We start from the raw sequence: 16306 nt of genomic DNA on the forward strand, positions 1-16306 counted from the left end.
GTATCATTTGAATAAACCATTGCTTTTGTCAGACTCACATCTGTTTATCTCTGTTCCTCCACTGGTGCATCAGGCTGTAACCACCCCAAACTCTCCCCTGCCCCTCAGAAGGAGAAGAAAAAACAGCCCAAAGGGAGAAAAGAAGGCAATCCAGACGCTAGGCCTTCAGCTCACTTCCCCAAAACATCCATGGAAAGGCCGCAGGATCAGTCTTTCATACCACCCTTCCCTCAGTCTCTTGCCATCTGTCCCCCAAGGCCAGCACTCGCCTGTCCCCTCTTGTCCTGGCCCCTTTTGCTACTATGCCTTCTGGCTCTGCTCTGAGACTGCCCAGGGTCAGCCCAGCTGGCAGCACCAGCAAAGAAGGCCTCCACACCTCTACTTCTGTGGTCATAGGTCTCACCATTCTTTCTCTTACTTTTCACATCCTGCCTGGCTCTTCTGCTTCTCTAAGGGTGGGGGGTGGGGGTCCCTGGGCAAGGGTCTACACAGCAACCCCTGCACAGTGATGAGCCCAAAAACGAGGAGAAAGCATATGGCCTTTGGGTTCTAACAAAACCGGTTTCAAATCTCAGTTCCTCTGCTTATTGGTGAGCCTCCGTTTTCTCAGCCTCTGTCCAACAGGCCAGCGTTGCCCTCGGCTCACTGAGCTTCTGTGGGGATTAGGAGAGGTAAGGAGGAGGGAGGGATGGAGCATCGTGCCTGTGTTTTAGCTGTTGCTTTGCAGAGAACCTGGGGTGGCTACTACAGTAGACATGGCTTTCCCAAGTTGGTCATTTTCTAGCCCAGGATCCCAGGGCTCTTGCTCACTTAGAGTGCTGCCCAAGGCCTGGCAAATGGGAAGACCTTTCTAGAAGCAGCAGCAGTACCAGAAGATGAAACAGGGTCTCTGTCTGCTGTCAAGGTGCTGGTTCTCAGCGGTGGCCTTAGAAAAGCACACCTGATGGTTCCCGGAGGGTAAGCTTAGCTCAGTCACATCTCCCATGGGACAGTGAGACCAGTGCTGAGCTGCACTAGCCCAAAGCTGACCCTCCGGAAATTTGGGGTTGAATGGGCCTGCATGCAACGCCTTTGGCTTCGAAGCTGCCTTCTCGACTTCAGTCACCCAGCCTGGGACAGCTCACTGTGGGGGTCCCCCGTGAGAGCCCAGCGAACGTCGCCAGCAGATAAGCTGTGCTAGGAGCAAAGGGCCTGCTGGGTCCTGGGCAGCTTTGGCGGAGGTAGATGGTGCATGGGAACTCAAGGCCATCCAGCCACACTGCTCGTGGGCAAAGAGGCTCAGCTGCTCATGCCGGTCCTCTGTGGTGTAGAAGGCCAGTGGTCCCTTTTGTCTACTTTTCAAAGGAGAAGGCTTCCTGAGAGGGTTCTGGGAAGCAAGGCCAGGACTCCTGGGTTCTCGTCAATCTTTTAATAACAGCAACTGAAGAAAGCATTGAAATAATAAGCCCCACGGCGCGGGTTCCTTTTCATTCAACAATAGAACAACCTTCAACAACAGAAACGCCTGAGACCACAATTCCGAATGCCAAGTACACAAATTAAGGACCATTTATTTCCAACGGTGATTGCAGAAACCATTTCAGGGATACAATCAAAAGGTTTTACAAAACAGACAAAATACATTACCAAACGTCCCCAGAGGCGAGCAAACAGGTAGGGTCACAGAGCACCCAAAAACCAGTCTGAGAAAAAGGACTTGCTTCTGTATGTGTGTGTGTGGAGGGGGAGTGGGGGTGCCCGCAAAGGGTCGTCCGGGAGCAGGCGAGGTAAGAGAGGCAGAGGCAATGGCAAATTTCCTGACAGAGGTAATCAGGGGTCGATCTAGCTATCCTATCCTCTTCATTATACTAACACCAATACCAAATAATTCTTGAAGATTTGACACTAAAAGAAAGCTAGACTTCCCGAAACAACAGCTTTGCTTGAAAGGACTTTCGATTTTGGTGTGTGGTTTTTGGTGAGTTTTGTTTATTTCGTGCCATGAGTAGCAAACCAGTATAGAAAAATGTCACAGACGAGCAAGAGCAAGCGACTGAGTTTTCTTGAGCACAAATCGGCTCATTCTATATATACAAGAGGAAGCCTCACGTGCTCCTAGGGTTTCTACCTGCCTCCAACAGAACAGCTGGGAGGCCCCTTCCCAGTATGGGTCTTGCCAAGCAGCCTGCTCAAGCCTCATGCCTGTTCTTGACTCACCAAAGCCAGCACTATAGCATCTTGTTACGATGTTATGTGTGGCCCGCCCTTTCTCCTCCCTCATCTCGCTTTCCCCAGAAACCAGGAGGAGCATCCTCTTCTTACATGGACAGATGACTCTTGGGCCAACAGCTACAAATTCAGAGAAGTCTTTTGGGCAGAGGGAGGGAGAGGAAGGACAATTCTGCCATTCCTTGAGCTACCCAGCAGGGGGACCTGCTGACAACCTGCTGCCCATGGACATCGCACCCACATCACATAACACTAAATCCTCAGTGATCACAAATGGTCGGGACCCTGCAGGCAGCTTCTGTGAAGGCTACAAAGTCCTCATAGAAAGAGAGAAGGTTGACTCTGGCTTCAGAACCCCGCAATGCCCTCGAAGGCCAACAGAGGAATACGTCACTGTGTCTCCAAGAGGAAAATGGGCCAGATCAGCTTTGGGGTGCAAAACCATACTCTAGGAGTGACAAGGGCTATCAGCAGGTGTGGCCATAAGCTCTGCTATTCAGAGCGGATGCCATGAGTTGGCCAGCTCAACGGACTGTACTCCTTGGCCCGGATGCTTGGCCAAGGCTACCTGAAGGCTCTCTTTTCCCTTTCCCAGGGCTGTTTAAAAGGACACTAGCCACTTTCATGAACACACACACACATACACACACACACATTCTCTCTCTCTCTCTCTCTCTCTCTCTCTCTCTCTCTCTCTCTCTCTTATACTCACACATACAGAGCTCCTACATACTGGCAAATGGCATGTGGAAATTTGGCCAGAGTGGTTAGCGAAGCACCTTGGCACTGAAACAAAAGCCCTGGGGAGGTGAGGGGAAGCGAGCACCCACTGGTCCCTAGGGGTATAGACAACAGCTTCCTCCTCCATCATGAATCAAATACTAAAATTAGGGTAGTAGCAGGCTGCCTTTGCAGCACATATGGGAGCTACCCCTAAATGCCAGCTGCTATAGGCCTGTCCAGGTTAGCTCTTTTCTACATAGGATTGGTCCAAGGTCAAAGTGAGATACAGACCAGTACAGATACCCAGTGCTCCCTGAGACCCCAAATGCATGCCATTACTCCTCAGGGAGGCTGTGGACCAGGCCCCACTGTCTGTTCCTTTGACCCACATGTTTCTGCACCAAGCTACTCCCCCCGCAAAAGCCCTGCATCTCCCCCTTCATTCATTCGCCTCTGCCTCTGATGGATATACCTGTCTCTGGCCTGGCCTTGCCAGGCACATGGCTTTCACTTTCTTCTCTCCTTCTGAGCCCTGGAAAGTGCTGGCTGGAATGGGGCACTGAGCTGTTGCCAGGACAAAGGCAAACCATTGGAGGCATGCCAATGCAAGGAGAACCCAGGCTGACTGGCAACCTGTGCCATGCCACGAAGGCAGGGTGGAAGACAGGGCCCGAATTAACAGGACTGTGGGTTTCCTGAGCTGGTCCCCAGTTGAGGTGCAGATCTGCTGCCTGTAGCAACTTGTTCTGGTAGGAGCTGAGCCAGGCCCCCAGGGCCGCCTTCATGACCTCCTTCCAACCTCTCCCTTTGTAGAGTGGCCAAGAGGCACTGGCTCCTCACACATTTCCTCACCAGCCAAACCCTACATGCAGCCAACTGATAGTGGCTAGAGCGAATCCAGCCACTCAAAAGGTGCCTACCATTAAGGGCAACCTTAGGGTGAGAGGAACTTAAAAAAAAAAAAAAAAAGAGTGGCCTAGTCCTCAAAGATGGAAAGAAAAAAAAAGCCCAAGGAGAGCAAGGGCACTTGATATTCTCCCTTTCTGCTCGCCAAGCCAGGCCTGGGGACTGGCTGCCCCAATACCAGCAGACCTCTAGGCCTCTACAGAAGGGCAGTTCCTCCTAGGGTTGCTTCCCTGGGTCTCAACTCATTCTCACAGACGCTCTTGCAATCGGCTGCCTCCCGCAAGTCCGAGTGCTAACAATGAGGGCACTGAGTCACGGAAGCCCAATCCACATCTAACAGGGCCAAACTTCAAACGCTGCAACTGGCCCAGGGCAACTGGGTTGCCTGGCATGGGAGAGGGGAGGGAATTCTCTGGAAGCTCGTTTCTGTTCTTAAGCAAACCTGTTCCTAGTAGAAGTCAACGAAGAGTCGGCAAATGCCCAACCACCGCCTCTTCTCGCCAGGTCTACACATGGCTCTTTTAACAAGAGCCCCTCGGCCTCTCTGAGTGGGGGTCTGATGCCTTGACTTCACCTCCATATGGGCTCCGGGAGCAGGCAGGGTGCGGAGTATGTGATGTCAGCCATCGTCAACAATTCCGCACTCAGGGTGGCTGCACCGAAAAAATCGGGCCCTAAGGAAACCATGTCGGCAGAAACTATATTTCCCCAAACCAGGATTCTGCCATACCCTGTACAACCAAGGAACGGATTGAAAGGAGCCCTTCCAGCCATGGGCCCCGATGTGAGGATTTGCGAAAACTCGTACAAAAACAGAAAGCCAAATACGAACAAGAAAAAAAAAAAGGCAAATCCCAAAACACCGAACTCCAGCTCAGTCTTTCACAAAGCTGCTACGAAGAGAGAACAAGAACACAGTGGAGGGGCACTCATAGCCGAGATGGGATTTATTAGCCACGTGAAACTAAGATGGAGTGTATGGTTCAAATCACAGTTTTCTCAAGTCACCGCTTCTACTCGTTAAGTTCTATGTGCACTACTGATTGGGGTGGGTCGGTTCTCAGTTCTCGTGGGCAGAAATGGCACAGGGCCCTGTCTAGCAGTGTACATTTTTAACCCGCTACACTTTGGATGTGTCATGGCAATAGCTCTTCAACCTCTGCAGTGGATTCTCGTGTTCCCCCTCCCACCACAGTATCCTGAAGGGAGTGGCTGGTTGGCTTCATGCTTTGAGTCATGGGACACCACGGGGAAGAATCTGGCCAGTGCTATTTTGGCCATGAGCTGGGAAAATCCCTCAGCTCTGGGCTTGGCGCTGGTATAGGAACAAGGCCTCAGGCCCCTTATGGTGAGGGCTGTGCTGGAGACAAAAGGGGATCCCGGCAGAAGCTTGCAGGTCCCTGGCAGTGCAGAAATGAAACACAACCCACTCTCATCACTTTGATACCACAAGAGCTACTGCTTGTTGTTCCCTGTCTTTCTGGCCAGCTGATGTTAAAGCACCAACAAGCAGAGCGAAGGAGCCGCTGACTACCGTCTTCCCACGTAAGGCCACTAGGAGCAGGGAGAAAGAGCCAACAGGAAGGAGGGCAACGCCAGTTCCCAGCACTACCCTCCAGGCCCAAGGAGACATCCTGGGGGAAGAGCAGGGGAAGGAAGAGTGGTGGAAGAAAGGGACAGAGAGGAGGGAAAAAAAAAGAAATACACCAAACAGCCTACTGCCCTCTCCCATGATTTCATCAAGAACTGGGTGTTCTCCAAGTCAAGCCAAGACTTGCTTCTATGGGGAGAAACAAAGAAATAACAAGCACCTTCAGTCTATTTTCTTGGCTGGAAGCCGGAGCAAATCCAGCAGATATTTACACAAGGGCCCAGCCATGTATGAGAACAGGATAACCAGCTTCCCGTGGGTCATGGTCATGAGAGTCTGGTGTCCCGAGGCCCAGACGCGGTACCAGGGGCCGTAGAATGGGTCTGAGATGGCCGGACACAGCATGTTGTTCAAATTCACTTCGGTGACCTGCAGGGACAAGGGAGGTAGAGTGAGCGTTCACATCCTTTGGCTTTCTCTGGCTTCTGCCAGTTCAGCCATCTCTACCTACCAGGAGACTAGACAAGGAGGGATTGACCAATCCCCACTTGCTCATAAAGAGATTCCTCTCCCCTGGATTTTCTCAGGGGCCCAAGGCCAGAGCTCTCAGAGGTGATAGAGGAAGGTTATCCAATGGAAAAGAGGTTTGGTTCGGCTCAGAGTCTTGCCTTCTGGTTGCGTTCAGAGTCTGTTGCCACTCCTAAGGGTCTACATGTGGCTAGTCCCCAGAGCAATGCTATGGGATAAAAGAGTAGTCAACAGCATGGTCCCTGCCTCCGTGTAGCTGGCAGTCAATCAGGTGGGTGTGACCAGTTTGCTGCCTCTGACCTTGAACCAGACGGTGCTCTCTGGGTTTTACATGCCACAAGGAGGTCTGAGGAGCATACAAAGTGGAGGCTGAATCCTCAGAGAAGATTTCATGAGGGAAGTGGGCCCTGAATGGACTCATGAGCGATGGATGTCATGGGGCGTTATGGCGAGCAGGTGGTGAGCGAGGCCTTCCTTGTAGGAGGTGTGGCCGGAGCATGGTATGTATGGTGACGTGAGCGCACTGATGGCTCTGCAAGTCACGAGCCCAGTGGGGAGCAGTGAGAGGTAAGGAAGGGTGTGCATGTCCTACTGCAGCCTTCCATGAGCATGGGAAGCATTCACACTACTGGCAAGGAGCTCAGACTCCCCCTGGCAAACCAGAGCAGAGGCATACACCAGGGTGCGGAAGAGAAAAGTGCCTGCTTCGACAGAGGCACCGGGGACATCAGTCACACAGCCCGAGTCACGCTAGGCCACGCGAGGCTCCACATGGCTAAAGCTCCATTAAGGCCGCTTAGATACCAGACATGCCACTCCTGCCCCGAGGACGGCCACGGCACCTGCCTTCCAAATTTCAAGACCATTCACGTTAAAGACAAGTTCTCACCACCTCTCAAGGAGGCTGAGGCTATATACCATGTCACAGAGAGGTGGCAAACACTCTGCCTTTCACAGGGAGGTGACTCAGAGTACGTGGCACAGCCAGGACTTGAATTTAGGTCTCCGGACCCCCAGCCCCAGCCCTGAGCTCTTCTTACTCACTTTGCCACCAATAAACACCCTTGCACTCAGCAATCGTGGGTTCTGGACAACTCAGCTGCTGTGTCCAACCATTCTCCATGCTCCGGGCAGTTCTAAACACCCCAGAATGCCACAGGGTTCCCAACACCACACTTCAACTGGGAACACAACTCAGGGCAGGACCCGCTAACAGGCCTGGAAGCAGGCCCAGATTGGATCTGAGGTCAGAAGCCTCCCTCAGGCCCAGTGCCATAGTGAGGGTCCTGCTCCCATGGGGTCCACAGCAAACCCCTTTCCAGTTGCACCTCACTGTTGCTGACCCAAGTTGGCCATGAGTGAAGGGTATCCTTGCCTCCCCAGGGATGAAAGAAACAGTCATTACCGAAGGATTCAGAAAACTCTTTGGAGAGGCCAAGGCTGTGGATCATAAATCAACAACCCAGACACAACAATCTGACGTCCTGGCCTTGAGCATCTTGTATCTTCAAAACAAAACGATACACCAGCGCCAACCAGGATTATCGAGATTTATGGAGAACTCCAAACAAAGGGGCTAGAAGGGGATCCAACCACACTTACCAAGCCGAGGATCTGCAAGATGCTGAAGTGATAAAAGAACATGAGGCCAGTTGAGAGCAGAGCCCACCGGAAACTGCTGAGGGGCTCTGGGGTGTAAGCACCTGGAGGAAGAGGGGAAACGGTGAGACAGCAGCAACAGTGGCCTGCTTCTCCTCTGCCCCACAAGGGTGCAGATGCTGAGGTCACAGCTGCTGCCTGCTGATTGTCCCCTTGCACTGATCCGCGACAGCCACTCAAGAGACGGCCCTGCTGATTAGCTGGCCACTCCAATCAGCCCCTTCCTGACCTCTGTCCTAACACTGGATGCTGGGGCTATTCCAAGCAGACGGTTTGTTTTCTTAGTATAAAAGTAGTACACGCTCATTAAAGGAAATTTATAAAGTACTAAAAAAAAAATAGGAACACAACAGAAGAAAAGAAGAAAAAGTTCCCCAGCACCATGCTACTGGAATGCAACCACGGCTAACACACGAGTTTGTCTCCTTGGTCGTTTTCTCATACTTCAGAATGTTCTTTTCTTTCTTTTTCATTAAATAATTGAATAAATATAATATCATAGGCTTCAGTTCCACATTTATCTCTTAAGAGACATATCATGGAAGAAGTATGGTGTGCTGGTTGAGAGTATTAACTGAAGTCAGGCAGATCTGGGTTCAAGTCTTGACATTGCCACTTGGTTGGCTGTGTGACATTGAAAAAATTGTTTGAACTTCCTGAATCTTAAGATTACTCACCTGTAAAATGGGGATAACAGTATGACTTACATTAACTTAGAGTTATAAAATGATATAGCCAAGAGCTCTTAATTCAGGGTCTGGCACAATGTAACTGCTCAATGAACAGCAGATGTTGTCATTATCATCATTATTATTCAAGTGACTGAAGAATGTGCCATATCCGATGTTTATGCTATTTCCCAACTATGGGCCACCTCCTTCTCCTAGAGACACCAAAACTGATGCTAGCATCCCCGTAGGCTCAGATGTATCCCAGAGCTGGCAGAGCAGAGGCAAGGTTTACTGGCTATTGCAGTTGTTACTCCTAATGGGGGGCTTGGTGGGGGTGCTGAAGAATGAAAGGGACCTGAACCACCCTGCCATAAGCAAGCAGAGATGTCAGCACACGCTAGAGTAGTATTATCCCAAGTCTGTCTTTAACTGATTTATCCATTCATTTAACAGTTATTAGGCACCTAGTGCATTCCAAGCCCCATGCAAAGCTTCAGGGATGAGAGGATAAAGACAATGGGCACTTGAATAGAGATTTCACAAAGAAGAAACACAAATACCCAAGAGGTGTATGAAGAAACGCTTAGAGGGCAGGTGTTATGGTGCAAAAGGTTAAGCCACAGCTTGGGATACCCACATTCCAAATCAGAGTGCCTGGACTCCACTTCCAATCTGGCTCCCTGCTGATGTGCATCTTGGGAGGCAGCAGATGATGGCTCAAGTACTTGGGTCCCTGCCACCCATGTGGGAGACCTGGATGGAGTTCCTGGCTCCTGACTTCAGCCTGGCCCAGCCCTGACTGTTCTTGGACATTGGGAGAGTAAATTGGCAGTTGAAAGACCTCTCTTGACCTCTTTTGACTTCTTTCAAATACATAAAAAATTTCTAAATGCTTAGTATCACTAGCCACCAGGGAAATATAGCTCAAACCCACAATGAGATGCCATCTCACTCAAGATAGAGTGGCTATTAGCAAAAAGACCAAAAATAACAAATGCTGATGAGGTTGTAAAGGAAATCCCTTTCCTCACTGTTAGTGGGAGTGCCAATCAGTATAGTCAATATGGAAAACAGTATGGAAGCTGATCTAGAAAAACAACTTAAAATAGATCTATCATAGGACCCAGCTATTCTCCTTGTGTGCATATAGCCAAAGGAAAGGCACTCCGATGTTTGTTGTACCACAGATCACAATAGCCAGACAGTGAATCTAGACATTCATCAACTGATGAAGAAAATATGGTATAACAATGGAATATTATTCAATCACGAAAAAGAATGAAGTCCTGACATTTGTAGGAATATGGATAGAACCGGAGGCCATTATGTTAAGTGAAATACGCAAAACACAAAAATTCAAATACCACACATTCTGTCTCATGTGAACATTTTTTTTTAAAAGTCATTCTGAACATAGGAATAGCAATTACCAGAGGCTATGGGGGGGGAGGGTAGAGGGAGGTTACATAATGGGAACCAAACTGATGTTAGACAGAAGGAATAGATTCTAGTGCTCCACAGCACAGAGGGGTGCCTACCGTTTACAGTAATGGACACTATACTGTACAAAGAACTGCAAGAGAGGAGTTACGAGGCTCCAAACACTAAGAAGGTCAGGAAAACATGAATTAGCTGATTTGATCAGTTTACATTTCATGCATCTGTTTGCAACTGAAAAATTGCATGCTACCCCGTAAAAACTATACAAGTATTTAAAAAAAAGTTAAAGAAGACCCGTTTGCTGGAGTCTCAGCCTAACAGTGACGGTGTGATTAGCGGGATGACTGAGTTAAGGGAGGAGCAATCTCAGCTAAGGGTGGGAGGGGCCAGAAAGCTTCTGGATACACTGAGCATCTGAGTAGAGTTCTAAAGGACAAACAGGACTTCAAGGGGGGCCTACGCATTCCAAGGCAGCCCGTGCACAGAGGCAGGCACGAGTATGGCAGACACAGCACAGCGGCTAAGAGTGTGCGGAGGGCACAGGGCGAGTGTGATGCAGGCAGCGAGCAGTCTACGATGCAGCTGATGACACGGATGCTTTGCTGCAGGCTGGCCTACAGAGCTACACAGCACCTGATGAGCCTCGCTCAGGGCTTCGGGCTTCATCCCACACAGCAGGGGTATGAGCTCCAACGCCTCAAGTCATCAGAAGCAGTGGCAGGACCTGCGTCTAAGCGGCATTAGGGAATGCTGGAGAATGGAAAGCTGGTGAGACCAGGTCCTGCTACAGAGGCCAATTGCCCCTCAGCTCCATCCGATATCCGCCCTGCAGGGATGTCGACCCAAAGGTGCCCATCTTTCACTTTTGAAAGAGAAGCCCGCAATATGAACCTTTATGTACAACATCCTGATTGTTAAATGCTTGCATCTAATTCAAAATGTTTCAAAAATACTCCGTGGGTCAAACAAAACATGCCTTTGCGATGAATGCCAGTCCGTGACGGCCAGCTTTGAGCCCTGTTGTAGAGCCGCAGAGAGCAGGTGTGAAGCAGGAAAGAGATGCGATCACACATGGGCTTGCCAAGGACCGCGCCAGCCGGTGGGTGCGGTGGACTCCAGCAGAGAGCTCCGAGGCAGGGAGACTGACAAGGCGGCTGCTGCAGGGACCCGGAGACAGCAGAGGATAGCTACTGGAGGTAACGGCGGCAGGAGTAGAGAAGAACGGAGGAAAATCTCACCGGGATACAGCAGAGGGCTGAGTGTCTGGAGGAAAGGGAGACGAAGGACCGGGGAAGACTCCCATCCTTCTAGCTTGGGCGTCACTGGCTTGGTGGTGACAATCATTCCCATGGAGAGAGGAAGAGGCAGAAGAGGCAGATGGTGGAGAAGTGGTGAGGCCACTTTTACACATGTGGAAACTAAGGCGTCTGTGGACTATCCAAACAGAAATGTCTCTTCAGTGGCTCAATGAGTTCAAAATATAGCACGTGAGAAATCAAGTGTGGGCACTGAAGCACTACAGATTTTTTAAAAAATATTTATTTATTTACTTTGAAGATCAGAGTTACAGAGAAGGAGAGATGAAAGAGAAATCTTCCATCTGCTGGTTCACTCTCCAGATGCCCACACCAGTGCTGGGCCAGGAGCCAGGAGCTTCATCCAGGCCTCCCATGCAAGTGGCAGGGGCCCAAGCACTCGGGCCATCTACTGCGGCTTTCCCGGGCCATCAGCAGGGAGGTGGATCAGAAGTAAATAGCCAGGACACAAACCGGCGCCCAGATGGGATACTGGCATCACACACGGTGACTTAACCTATTACGCCACAATGCTGGCTCCATCACTTATCAACTGTGGGGCCTTGAACAAGTCTCCATATCCTCTGAACTCAGTTATACTTATTTATTTAATAGGGCAGCACCACCTCATTCATAAGGTTTTTGGATAGATAAGTCATAACTACGGGACTGTATCTGTGACTTAACAAATACTGGTTTTTTTTTTTTTTTTTTTTGACAGGCAGAGTGGACAGTAGTGAGAGAGAGAGACAGAGAGAAAGGTCTTCCTTTGCCGTTGGTTCACCCTCCAATGGCCGCCGCGGCCAGCGCGCTGCGGCCGGCGCACCGCGCTGATCCGATGGCAGGAGCCAGGAGCCAGGTGCTTTTCCTGGTCTCCCATGGGGTGCAGGGCCCAAGCACCTGGGCCATCCTCCACTGCACTCCCTGGCCACAGCAGAGAGCTGGCCTGGAAGAGGGGCAACCGGGACAGAATCCGGCGCCCCGACCGGGACTAGAACCCGGTGTGCCGGCGCCGCAAGGCGGAGGATTAGCCTAGTGAGCCGCGGCGCCGGCCCAAATACTGGTTTTTATTATGAGTCACGAACTCCGTGAAAAGGATGGGGCCACACCTCTTTTTGATGTAGGTGGCTTCAACACACAGTGGGGAGTGGTCATAAGAGCACATGCAGACTGAGAGAGGAAGAGACTGGAGGCAGAATGCCAAGGACTCCCACGTAAGCAGGAAGTGGGCTGTGGGACTGCGAAGAGAAAGGAGATGGGGTGACCAAAGCTGGGTCTTCTGGGGAGAAGCTTGGGCTTAGCCTATGAACGAGAAGCAAGCCCACGGTACATATGAACAAGGGGCCTTCGAGGCTACAGATCTCACCCTTCCATTTTATAGATGAGGAAACTGAGGCTAGCAGATGGCCAGTGCCACAAAGTGGCAACAGTAAAGCACTGGGGAAGCAGACTCACTGACCTGTCGAGGATGCCCTGTTCCATGCACCTGTTGCTGCTTGCCTGGATCTCCAGCACACCAACTTGGATCGTCTCAAGGCTCACGTCCACATCAGGCTCCTTCCTGTCTTCCTAGCATCTAGACAGGTGCTTGGTTGGTGCAAAGGCACTGAGCTTTACTTCTGGTATGTACACTTCCCTGCCTACTACTGAGCATGAACTTGGCACACTGTTGCTACCCTGGCTGCTGGAGGCACACAGAGGAAGAGGGGACGTGGGGGATCCACAGGTGCTAAGGCTGCTGGGCACATGCCACAGGTATCCATCCCTTCCCTCTAAGCTCTGCATGGCTCCCCTTAGTGGCAGCTGGGTAGCAGCAGCCTCCATGTGCCAACCAGGTGCTGATACCAACAAAACTGAGTGAGTATTGGGGGCTGGGGGTAGGAGGATGCCTTCAACCAGGAAGCAGCTGAGCTGTCAGTCTTGGGGACAACTAGGACAAGGCTTCAACCACTGGGCCGCCATCTCTTCTCCATGCTCTTCCTTACCCACCCTCTGGCCCCTAACCCCATGCTACTCCATGCCGTGAGGGAGGAAGCACTCACATGCTACCAGTTCTCTCAGAGCCCCTTGCTCAAGCTCCCACTTCAGTTCCACAGATGAGCCTGTCACTCATTCATTCTGCATTGTATCATCTGGCCCATACCAGGCTGTTGGTTCTCTGAGGCAGCAACTTTTTCTCAATCACCTCTTCACCTCCAGCAGCCAGTATGCAGTAGGAGGCAAAAAATAATCACTGCACGATGAACGAATGGCATAGGCTTCCTGGAGAACCCTGAAGTATCACCTCTGGCTCAACAATACTACTTTGAAAGCCACCAAACACCTAAAAAAATCGCCCTTATTTGCACAGAGAGATCTACACCTGTGCTATCTATAACATTGGGAAACTAGAAACCAACCAAATGGGAAGATAAGTTAAGTAAACTGTGGCACCTTGATATTGTGTAACAGACCACTGTCACTCAAATGACAACCAAACTATGTCCCTCTGTGTGCATAATAAGTCAGTCCACAGCTAGTACTGACAAGTGTCAAAGAACACCAAATATACATGGGGGGCAGAAGGTACAACTTAGTAGTTTAAAAACAAAGACCTTAGCGCCGGCGCCGTGGTGTAGCGGGTCAAGACTCTGCCTACAGTGCCACTATCCCATATGGGCACCAGTTTGAGTCCTGGCTGTTCCACTTCCGATCCAGCTCTCTGCTATGGCCTGGGAAACCAGTGGAAGATGGCCCAAGTCGTTGGGTCCCTGCACCCACATGGGAGACCCGGAAGAAGCTCCTGGCTCCTGGCTTTGGGTTGGCACAGCCCCAGCTGTTGTGGTCATCTGGGGAGTAAACTAGGGGATGGAAGACCTCTCTCTCTCTGCCTCTCTTCTCTCTGTGTAACTCTGACTTTCAAGTAATAAGTAAATCTTTAAAGAAAAAGAAGACCCCCTCCCTCCCCTCTCTCTGTGTGACTCTGCCTTTCAAATAAATAAATAAATCTTCAAAAAAAAAAAAAAAAAGGTCTGTGGGAAAGCAGTAGAAAGCCCTGGCCTGCAGTGCCGGCATCCCACATGGGTGCTGGTTTGAGTCCCAGCTGCTCCACTTCTGATCCAGCTCTCTGCTATGGCCTGGGAAAGCAGTAGAAGATGGCCCAAGTGCTTGGGCCCCTGCACCACATGGGAGACCCGGAAGAAGCTCTTGGCTCCTGGCTTAGGATCAGCACAGCTCCAACCATTGAAGCCATTTGGAAAGTGAACCAGTGAATGGAAGATATCTCTCTCTCTCCCTTTCTCTCTCTCTGCCTCTGCCTGTGCCTCTCTGTAACTCTACCTTTCAAATAATTAAAAAAAACAAACAAACAAAGGCCTTAGGGTAAGGCAGCCTTGCACTGGAGTCTTGGCTCTGGCACTATTATGGGAGTGATCTTAAGCAAATCCTGCTACCATTCTAAGCCTGTTTTCCTGTTTCTGGACTGCAAGTACCATCCGCCTCTCAGGGCTGGTGAGTAGAGTAAGAGAGATACGAGAAAGTCCAAACAGTAACTGGCCTGATATGCAAATAGCATCCAAAGAGTAACTGGCCTGATATGCAGATAGCATCTGCTTATTATGGTGACTGCAACCACCCCAAATCCTACAAAAGCTTGCAAGAGAATAGAGAATCTTGTAAAGAAGTCATCTTCTCTATGAAGGGGGACTTTGTGCTTTCCATGGCCAAATTCACTGTTGTTGGTTCTTTTCACAGCATAGATGATCAAATATGCAATTACTTTGCAAAATAAAGAAGAAAAAGAGGACGCATCCTAAGAATAGATGACTCAGTCTACAAAGATATATGCAAATCGTATGCAAACCCACATCATTCTCTTTTTTATATACCTGCATGTGGCCCTTGGGATAATCCCAGTGAAAAACCAGTTTCATTCTAAAGGAAAACAGAAACTTAAGCACTTTAAGAAAAATTAAACACATAAAACTTTTTTGTGTGTGCTTTAAGAAAAAAATGTGACACTTTCTCAAGCATCTTCTATCCCATGAGGACAGAAGCACGTCATCTTTCAAGGTAGGGGGAAACCAAGATAACAGCTTTTTCTAAAATCGATTTCTGCCAGAAAAAAGCTTTATGAGTACAAGGAAAGATGTCAATTGCGCCACCAGCTATACAGACCAATCCCCAGAGGTCTCCCAAGGGCCCCTTCTCTTATCCTCTAATCCCACCCAGGAAGGGCTTACACCAAAGACATGAGACTGGGCAGGGTGGCACCTCATTCCCTTGGCAAAATCACAGCAATCTTCTTCCTGCTTCCTTCAGTGCATCCACATTTTCAGCCTAACCATTCATCCCAACAGCTACTGAGGCCCTGCTGGCTGCCAGGCTCCATGCCACGCAGTGGGGAGAAGATGTCAAAGATAGTCCCTACACTTGAAAATCACCCTGCAATTTTCTAAGTGAATTGTGTGCTGCTCTCTAAGAAAGCAGGTACAGTAAGACATAGTGATACTGGAGGAGATGCCAGTTGAGGTGAACTTTAAAGAATAAGAAGGAGTAGGGTTAGGGGCTAGAGGAAAGGAAGGGTCATTCCAGGCTGAGGGCACAGCTCGAGAAAAGCCGTGCAGTCATGAAATGTGTGCAACTGCAAGTGGTTCTGTGCTACCAGGCAATGCAGAACACTGTGAGAAAGGGGTATGTGCCAGGGGGTGAAGCTGGGTAGCCAGGCAAGCGGGGCCACATCATCAAGAGCCTTGTGTGCCACGCCAGGAACTTGGCCTTCATCCTACACACAATGAGGAGCCATGGACAGGTTTGCAACACGAGATGAAAAGGTCAGATTTAAGTTTCAAGTAGCTAGATGGCTTGGGCAGCAGTGCGGACAATGGACAGGAGAGGGATAGCACTGAAGACAGGGTCAGACTCTGCTGCAGTCATATAGATGACCTGGCAATTTGTCAGATATGAAGGAGCCTTCCCGGGTGACTTCCAGGTCTACAACTTCAGCAACCGAGAGGAGTTAACGTAGGGGCAGAGATGAGTTCAGCTTGGGGCATGCTGTCACTGAATGCTCTGGCTCTGTCCCCAACAGACTGCTGATGCTCAAGTCTAGAGCTCGGGGGTGGGGGGGTGGGGAGGGAGACGGCCTGGAGACTGAGCTTGAGGAACGGATGAGACCAAAGAGGAAGAGTTCACAAAAAGAGATTAAAGGACCAAGGACAGAGTCTGGAAAACAGTGGCAGTAAAGTGGCTGACAGACAGAGGAGGATCCATGACAAGGCAAGACTAGAGGTAAAAGTAAACAGGCA

General features: G+C 50.2%; 1 protein-coding gene across 9 annotated transcripts in view; it reads right to left on the reverse strand.

The window, feature by feature from the left end:
- Window positions 1–1516: 1516 nt before the first annotated feature.
- Window positions 1517–16306, reverse strand: part of TMEM164 (transmembrane protein 164) — a 168428-nt gene continuing 153638 nt past the window's right edge. For all 9 annotated transcript variants that reach the window (XM_070066411.1, XM_070066408.1, XM_070066413.1 and 6 more), the window contains 2 exons: window positions 7559–7659; window positions 1517–5857 (listed from right to left, as the gene is read on the reverse strand). In XM_070066411.1, coding sequence (XP_069922512.1) covers window positions 5651–5857; window positions 7559–7659 — 308 coding nt within the window. In that variant the 3' untranslated portion in view covers window positions 1517–5650. The remainder of the gene's footprint in view (window positions 5858–7558; window positions 7660–16306) is intronic.

The sequence above is a fragment of the Oryctolagus cuniculus genome, chromosome X, assembly GCF_964237555.1.
Source record: "Oryctolagus cuniculus chromosome X, mOryCun1.1, whole genome shotgun sequence".
Taxonomy (NCBI): domain Eukaryota; kingdom Metazoa; phylum Chordata; class Mammalia; order Lagomorpha; family Leporidae; genus Oryctolagus; species Oryctolagus cuniculus.